The following is a 9,519-nucleotide window of genomic DNA, read 5'->3' as shown; positions in this document are numbered from 1 at the left end:
CCCAGTTGTGAGTGTTATTGACCAATTGGTGAAAGTTGGGGTTATTAAAATCCAAAATCCCTAAAATAATACTATATACTTTTAGTTTTGTGTTCAAACTAGTTCAAAACAGGTAGAAAGCATTAATCAAATAATCTTATAACTATAGGTGTGAATATGGTTACATGCTTAATTTCATTCAACTCTTTTAACGCAAATCTTTAAAAAAAATATTATATACTTTTAGCTTTGTGTTCAAACTAGTTCAAAACAAGTAGAAAGCAGTGTAAAACAAATAATAAATAAATAAAACAAAAGTAAAAGAACAAAATAATACGTAAATTTCAAATTAAATTTGCTCAATGTATGTACAATATATCCAATAATGGCGATCAAAGCCATCAACTTCAATTTCATTACTTCCACAAACGCCGTCATTACATAGCAAGAGCCGTTTTAACACCACTCCACAACTTCAAGTCATTCTCTAATGGCGTCAAATTTAAATCCATACACAAACCTCTCTTCTCCATAACCTTTTCAACCCGATCGCTTTTCTCACTACCACCATCACGGTGCCGCCTCATATGCCCGCCTAACGCCTGCCCGATCGCGAACTCCAACCCACAAACCGGACACTCGTGTGTCTTGGGCTTAGGGGGAGTTTGTATCTTGTCTCCATCGGTTGTTTTCAACCGCTTGTGGCTCGCGCGGTGGCCGCCTAGAGCTTGGAATGACTTGAACTCCTTGTTACATGTCTTGCAGGTGAAGACCCGATCGGGTAACGAGTTTGATTGACCGACTCGTGAAAGGAGCATGAGGCAGTTTGCCATGGCTAAGGTTTCGACCTCCGTGTTGACGTTGTCCCAGCTTCTCTTGACCATTGTATATTTGTATGGAAATTAAATATATGTTTGTTTTGATGTTGGAATGGTTAGTTGTTTATATATGTTTTGTTTTGTGTACGTGTATATATACAAGTTGTATGTGGTGTGTTGTGGAAAACTGGAGTAAATGAGAACGCGTACGTAGTAAAAGATGAGGTAATTGCTGGAGTTAAGGAAGAAGGGAAATTAGACTGAAAAAATGCCGTTTATGTATCTTTATATAAAAAAATCATGAATAATTGTTATAGCGTAAAAAACAAGAATAACTTTGTAACTGGCGGTCAACTTGATGAATCTTTGAGTATGCTATTTTGGTCTTTGTCGTTTGGTTATTTTTGCCATTTTAGTTCAAAACTTAAACTTTTTGCATCTGGGTCCCTGTGGTTTCAGTTTTATTGTCATTTTGGTCAAAAAATGAAATCAGGTCATATTTGTCTTATAAAATCCTGCTATTTTGTCCTTTTCCGCAGGGGCAAAATGATCATATCTTTTTTTTATAAATAAATATCATATTTTATAAAACAAATATGACCTGATTTACCGCTGAGAAAAATGACAAAATTGCAGGATTTTATAAGACAAATATGACCTGATTTCATTTTTGGACCAAAATGGCAATAAAACTGAAACCACAGGGACCCAAATGCAAAATATTTGAGTTTTAGACTAAAGTGGCAAAAGTGACCAAACCTCAGAGACCAAAATGACAGTTTACTCTATTTCTTTTTACATGATGATATATTCATAGCTAACGTGAAAACACGATATATCAGTTGTTGAATACAAACAAACACTAGTGAATACGTACACTTGAAGTTTATTTACATAGTAAGTAGTAACACATCATTTTTTAGGATGAATACAAGTAAACATAAAGGGGTGGGGGTCGTCATCACTCATCACTCACTCATCACTCACAACACCCAACCAAGTTCGGCCATGTCATCAACCATTTTTCCATCACTCACAACCTTTTTAGTGGCGATGGTCATCACTCACAACACCCCATAATAAACCCTCACACCCCCTCACATCCATTTATCACTCAACTTCCATCACTCGTTGAATTTATCACGGAACCTTAATCATCACTCGTGGAATTAGTTGGTGGCGGTGGAATGTTGCATGCCATCACTTGTGATGTTTGGCCATCACGGAACCACCCCCGGTGGCCTAAGGCCACCCGGGGTGGACAAACTTTTGTACGTGATACGCATGGAAAATCACAAAACCCCACCGCCACCTCCAATTTTCACGGTACCATCTGTATAACGCGTGCATTTTTTCACGCGTGATTATTTGAGTGTGGTGAGGGTAATTGTTGGTTGGGGGGAAATTATCGGGTGTGGTGGTGAGTGATGACCATTTCCACAAAAAAAAAGGTTGTGAGTGATGGAATAATGGTTGACATGGCGGAACTTGATTGGATGTTGTGAGTAATGAGTGAGTGATGAGTGATCACAACCCCCTTCCCCTAAGTGAAGAATATTGTGACAACTCGGGTTCTGCAGTTCTTTCATACTCTGGTATAACTTATGATATGTGAAACGACGAGTATGTCCGGCAATAGTTCTATAAGTTGTGACGTGTTTATATAGTTCGTGTATTGTTATGATTTAAAGGTTTTTGGGTAGTATAGTCGCACACCCCAACCCGATCTCACACTTTCATAATCTTGGGCTATGTTGGCCGAGAGCCCACAATGGATCCCTCACCAAACCCAACCGGCCTAGCCCGATCCCTTCCTTATATGTGTACAGAAGGGGATAGGTGTGGGTGTTTGTGATTTGGAGAGACATATCAAACCCTACTCCTCTTCCTTTGACGGCAACCCTTCCATCTCTTCGAAGCCTTGGTTGTGGCACCATCGTAATTCGGTTAGTACGTCTCTACTTTAATGATCAGAATCCTTTGATTGTTTGGAAATGTGTTTTGTCTAATCTAGTTGATAGTCATGTGATTAGGTTAGATTTGAATGTTGTGATGTTAATCAATGATTTAGGGTTCCTTGTTGAAATTGTAATCATTGTATTAACGATCCGGCCAGCATGTTTACGAAACTGATTTTGTGAACGTAACTACACTATGAGATGTTGTGTGATCTGTGCTTTACATCAATACTCTACTAACTGTTGTCACGAAACAAAAGAGATGGTAACCGTCTGTTAGGAAACCCACAGAGAAACTATGGCGAAGAAGAACCCACTGTCAGGCTTCCGACGAAATACCAGGATTTTTGCCACTGACGAAACTTAGTGTTTCGTCCAGGTTTTTCGCCATCATCTCTTCGACGAAACTTAGTGTTTCATCCAGGTCTTTCGCCGCCATCTCTTGTGACGAATCATGGTGTTTCGTCGAGGGTAATCTTTGTCGAGGAGCATGAACAGTGGGGTACGTCATGTGTGCATGAACCATATGATATATGTGGGGTTAAATGAACTGTATGCTATGTGAACAGTATGATATATGTGGGGTTAAATGAACCGTATGCTATGTGAACCGTATGATATATGTGGCGTTGAATGAACCATATGATATGTGAACCGTATGATATGTGTGATGTTTAATGAACTGTATGATATGTGTGATGTTAATTGAAACTGTTGTGAATAGAATAGTTGAATTATGAAAGTCTACCTGCTGCATGGTAATAATGTTAACAAGATGAGGACCCTGAATTAACCCGTGTGAGTGAACAGTACATTTGTGAAGGTTGCTATGTGTCATGATTATGGGATGTAGACTTATTTTGGAAACAAAACACTTGTGATGATTATGGTGTACGTTATGGATAAGTGTATTGCATGATCAACTGTTACTAACTGCATGATAACATGTGCGTGCTATTTGAGAAACATAATAAAGGGATGTGTGTTTAAGTATCATAGAACTGATCGTTAATGGTAACCATGTTAGGATTGATTTGGGCAACTTGAACATGTAACTAGTCTTACCGAGCAAATCAAAGGTGAGTTCACTTCTCTCAAAACAAGCATGCGTCCGGTGGGGACAATCAAACTGATAAAACTTGTAAACGGATTTTCGTAAACCCATATCCTTGTAGGGATGTGAGGCGGATTTCACAACGCTATCCTTGCAGGGGATATGCAACGATTTTCAGTAAACGTTATGGTTTGATAATACACTCACTCTCTATCACTTAAGTCCCATCATACTACCGGGTTGTTGCTTGTAGGGCAACGGGGTTATTAGGTGATAGCGCTATTAGGTTTGGCACCCTCACGACGTACCTGGATAGGACAGGCGTGAACTAATAACTTTGAAATCATGACCAATGTTTGATAGAGCATTAGGGAAGGGCAAAAAGGGCCGTCTGCGGTATCGAGTTATTATCAACATAACACAACATAACATAACATGAATCAGTAATCGGTAACGAACGGTTTAACAAAACAGTGAACTCACCAGCGTTGTCTGATACACGTTTTTCTGCATGCTTGCAGGCCTTTTGGTACATGTTGTTGGAACTTGCTGTCTAGGATGCTGGAGTGGTCATGGGTCAAGTAGCAAGGAAACACAAGACATGTCTGATGGTTTTTATACACCTGCTTAATGAAACTCAAAACAAAATGTAATATGCTTCCGCTGGATAATAGATCTTGTATTGTAACACTTGTTTTAATAAATGAAAGTTTTGTTTGAAATATCTTTATAAGTTCAATGTGATTGGTGGCTAGATCCTGGTACATCACACGCCTCGTGGGGGTTTCCGCATGTGGTATTTTGGGGGTGTGACAGTTTGGTATCAAATCCACTGGTTATAGTGAACTAGGTTTTAAAACGTTTTATAAAACTAGACTATAACCGAACAAGTTCTGAATACGACCATGACACTCAGCTCCAGACTGCAAGGTTCGTCTCTCGTATACTCATTGTACTGCATAATTATTGAACACTTACATATGATATTGCATGTGATTGCACGTTTAGCACAACAGTATGAATTCCTGTATTACTTGCATGTGTTATGTGATTGATAGGGTGGTATTCCTCTAAATATTCATGACTCGCGTTTCGTGATGCTCTTTGTTTGCTACTAGAGTTTGAGGAACCATTTGACATGAGTTAGGAGGAGCTGAGATGAGCATGCAAGTCACAGTATTATTGTGGGTGCACACATAATAATAATGTGGGGTGCATGTGAGTCCCAGTGAGCCTTAACAAGTGAAGAAGGGGTTCTGTTCTGTTGTTTGATCAATGAGAAACGTAACAAACCTATAGGGGTCATAGCAGTGATTGTTTCCCCCTCGAACGTGATCTTTTCACTCCTCTCTGGATCCTTTCGAATCTCGATGTTATCGAGTATCACCTGAACACCCAACTGAACGACTAGCGAACTGTGTAGTATGTTAGGTGCTTGTATAAACGTCCCTGAGTTGGATGTTGCAGCGTCAATGATTAGTCTATACCTTTCCCACCTTTCTTCATTTGCTGGAACTTAACGTATTGACGTCTTAGATCCCGAAGTGCGATCACTTCTGCAACACTCTCGTAACATACCGTGTATTACTCAATCAACTTGCAAGAACGATGGACAAGAGGATGAACGTAGTGCCATACCGACATCAGTATTAGCACAACCCTGGTTACCGGCAACGAACACCAGCAGATTGACTTCAACCGAATCCTTAACCCTAGTCAGCGACTTATGGGAGTCAACTCTCACAAAATAATCGGGACATAAAACGGTGACAATTGACTATAGTGTGGTATGGTGCATAACTGCCAGCACGAGTAGTGTTTTAGGACGTGACACGGAATGCAAAAGATGGACCTTGTCGGTGAAAGATCGCAGGGCTCCGTTTCAAGCAACGGCATTAGAGGCAACAGTCACGGAGACATCAAGGTACTCGTAATCGTGGCCTACTGTATGGAAACAAAGGTGACTTCGGCAAGGATTGACTGTTATTAAGTCAAAGTGTCAACAACCAAGGGAACGATGACAGTATTGGGAATCCACGTGACCGTAACAACACTAGTAGTGGTACTCATGGAAGGGCATTTAGGATCGGCATGGGTGACACCAGGATTATAGCAACACGGTGGCTTGCACGTTCTTAGTAACTAATCGCTTCGTCTCTGTTTTGTTTAACCCTGATATTCCTTGGAACTGAACTTGTTGTGGACTTGGCTGATGGAAAGTCAAATGAAACCTCATATGTTTGTTGGGATGCGAATTCGACCGTGTGGGACAAGTTTTCGACATCGATCTTCCTTCTACTATCCATGATGGTTTTGATGCAGTGGTCAGTATGGATTGGTTAACCAGGTATCGCGCAGATATACCCTGTGAGGGGAAAGTTGTCGTCTGTCATAAAGTATCCGAGTGGTGCAGAGGTTAGCATCAATTCAACAATGAAGGCCAGAAGTGTCCACGGAAGGATTACCTCGTTATGTTAGCACTCGATACTGATGTTAAGGCTAAGGAAAAGAGGATCGAGGATCCACCAATTGTTCGTGATTTCTCCCTATGTGCTATCAAAAGAACTATTAGGATTACCTTCACATCGTCAGGTGGAATATCAGATCGGTATCATGTCAGAAGCAACCCTTATTACTAGTACTCCTTATTGTCTCACATCAGGAAGGTTGCAGGAACCGCTTAATCAACTTCGGGAACTGTTGGACGGTAGTTTTAACGGACCTAGCTTTTCGCTTTGGGGAGCCTCGGTTATGTCCGTAAAGATAAGCCTTTTCGTATGTATTATCGAGAACTTATCAAGGTGACAGTCAAGAACCGTTTGCCTCGGCCGCGTATTGACAACCTGTTGACCAACTGCGTGGGTTAAGCTCCTATTCGAGGGATGACAGACGAACGAACTAACATCAGGTGAAAGTCCAAGGGGAGAATGTTCCTACAACAGTATATCAAACGCAGTACGGCCATTGCGACTATGTATTCCATGACCTTTGGGTTAATCAACACACTGGCAGCTTTATAGATCTGTTAGTGCAAGCATCTGTCGACTTCGTCTTGTATTGAGTCTTACACTAGATAGAATAGATCAGGGCTCGTTGTATGAGAAAATAGGATGTTTATGTGTTTTAGATGGAGATTTCGCTTGAAAGTGCAAAAAGGAGAGATTCCGCTTGAAACGGTTTGGAGCGGAATCACCATGTTTCTTATTTCGCTTGAACCTGTTTCAAGCGGAATCAGTGTTACTATATATAGGTTAGATGTGGTTCAAGCGAAATCAGTTGTGTATGTTCTTGAAAATCATACCGAGGTGCTGCCGGTTTGATTCTTGGGTGTAATAGCTGTTATATCAATCAAATCAGTGTTTAAAGTAAAGATTAAGCTGTTTCTAAGTCTATTTCTTGTTTTCCGCACCTGAAATAGATCAAAACTTCTCTGAACGACTCGTTCGGGTCAACTACACGATCCTACAACTGGTATCAGAGCTCAGGAGGAGGAGTTCTGCAGTTTACAGCTGGATTTCATTGAATTTTCTATCTTCTACACCTTTTTTCATCATTTCAGCAAGATTTCACGGTCAAAATCGGTTGAATTTTTCACAGATTGTGTAAAAATACGTATTAACAAAGCCTAGAAAGTTACAGACCGAAATTCACATTAAAAATGGCAAAAATGAACTCGAGAAGTGATTCCGCTCGAAAGTACAGTTTTTGATTCCGCTCGAGACTGTGTTTTTCACTTGACAGATTCCGCTCGAAATTGTCTGATTTCGCTTCAAGTTTGGGGTTCCGCTTGAAAATATTCAAGTGAAATTAGTGGTTTCGCTTCAGAAAGATTTGATAAGATTTCGCTTGAAAAGTTTTTGGTGATTCCGCTTCAAACTGCAAATTCAGTGATTCTGCTTGAAAATATTAGTGGGATATTTCGCTTGAATTGTGTCTGGGTTATTCCGCTTGAATTTGACTGTGTTTGGAAATTTGATTACTGAAATATGGATAACGATTTCTACAACGCGTTTGCTACTCCGTCTACTCTGGCTGTCATTGCTCAGAACATGAACCTGGAAAACGAAACGGGAACTACTCAAAAACCCCCAAAGCTAATGAGCATAGAAGAGTATTACGGATGGAAAGACAGATTCGAAAACTGGGTTCAGGCTAACCATCTAAGATCATGGGAGTGCATTTTGAAGAGATATGTTCTACCTCGTACTGAACTACAAACTAAAAAAGAAATCTAAGAATTCAATGACAAAGAACGAGAAATGTATAGAGCTAAAAAATGATGATTAGTCTACTTCAGCAAGCTATCAAAGAAGATATCTTCATATTGCTTCAGCACGACAAAACTTCAAAATCAATTTGGGATGCTCTTAGAGTCAAGTTTGAGGGTAGTGAACATATGATTAAGAGTAAAAAGACATTGCTTAAGAAAGAATTTGATCTATTCACGAGTTTGCCCGGGGAAGATACGAAGAAGCTAATTGAAAGATACTGCCACTTGGTGCGATCCACGTCGATGCTTAGTATAACCAAAGATCGTGAAGAATGGGTCGACAAGCTAGCTGATGCTTTACCGCAAAAAGAGTGGGGAACTTATTTGATGATCTTGAAGAACACTGGGGTTTATGACGGGTTAACGATTTCTCAAGTTATTGAGAAGATAGAGGGTTAGGATCTGGAACAGCAAAAGATTGCAAGGATGAATAGTCCAAGTGGTCAACAGGATGTGAAAATGTACTACAAAGGCAATGTTCCAGAAGTTGAACGAAGCCCGAAGATACAAACTGCTTTTAGTGCTGGAGATTCAACAGAAAAAGTTGATCAGAGTTTAACCAAAAGCAGTGGTTTCTCTTCATTCCCAAGCGTTAATCCAAAAGATACAACATCAAGTTTTCATTCTCAAAGCACAAAGACTGGAAATGGTTATGTGATACAGTGCAACATTGCTTTGAATCTTCCAGATGGTCAAAGTTTTTCTGAAGAAGTTGCGAAAGATCACATGGCTTTACTTGGTTCTGTGTTATTATCCTACGAAGGTTTGGTTGCAGGGAGGATCGGAAATCCTATGCTTACAATGGAGGATTACGATTAGATAGACCCTGAAGAGATGGAACTAATGGACATTAAATGGTGTCTAGCTAGTGTCCTTAGAAGAGCAGAAAAGTTTAAACTGATTACTGGGAGAAATGACTTTCTTGATGCACATGTTTCAACTTTGGGTTTTGATAAATCTAAAGTTACTTGTTTTAAATGCAGGGAGAAAGGTCATTTCAAGAGGGAATGCAAGAATAGAGAAGCGAATGATGCAAAGAATCCGTTCGGAAAAGATGACTACTACCAGAAGCCATATACCAACAAGTTGGTCAGCAACAACAACAAGAACCACAAGTGGCTCTTGGTAGAAAAGTGATTGAAGATTCAAAGAGAGCATGTTTAGGGAATCAAGAAAGTTTTAACTGGAACAAATACATTTCATCCGACAGCAAAGCATGCTTAATCAATCAAGATGATGAAAGGTTACCAGAAGGTTTTAGCTGGGATATGTTTGTGGATGATAAAGGAGAGTTTAAAGCTTTTATTGCGAAGATAGTGAGAGAACTAGATATGTTTATAGAATGGATGAAGTCTATTGGTGAAATTGTGAAGAATGAAGAAGAAAAGTTTGTTTCATCTGATGAAAGCTGTCACACCCCAACCGATGGCGGAAACATCG

At 39.9% G+C, this 9,519-nt stretch overlaps 1 protein-coding gene across 1 annotated transcript; it reads right to left on the bottom strand.

The window, feature by feature from the left end:
- Window positions 1-317: 317 nt before the first annotated feature.
- Window positions 318-1,039, bottom strand: LOC110901602 (zinc finger protein ZAT12). The gene has a single exon (XM_022148415.2). It carries the CDS (start codon window positions 861-863, stop codon window positions 417-419), a length of 447 nt encoding a protein of 148 aa, XP_022004107.1. The 5' UTR covers window positions 864-1,039; the 3' UTR covers window positions 318-416.
- Window positions 1,040-9,519: the final 8,480 nt, after the last annotated feature.

The sequence above is a fragment of the Helianthus annuus genome, chromosome 11, assembly GCF_002127325.2.
Source record: "Helianthus annuus cultivar XRQ/B chromosome 11, HanXRQr2.0-SUNRISE, whole genome shotgun sequence".
Classification (NCBI taxonomy): Eukaryota; Viridiplantae; Streptophyta; class Magnoliopsida; order Asterales; family Asteraceae; genus Helianthus; species Helianthus annuus.
The sequence above is the reverse complement of the archived record's forward strand: the minus strand, read 5'-3'. Positions and strand labels throughout refer to the sequence as shown.

Bases quoted from the DNA above. Each gene is read 5' to 3' on its own strand.
- LOC110901602 (XM_022148415.2), bottom strand. From the start codon at position 863: ATGGTCAAGAGAAGCTGGGACAACGTCAACACGGAGGTCGAAACCTTA.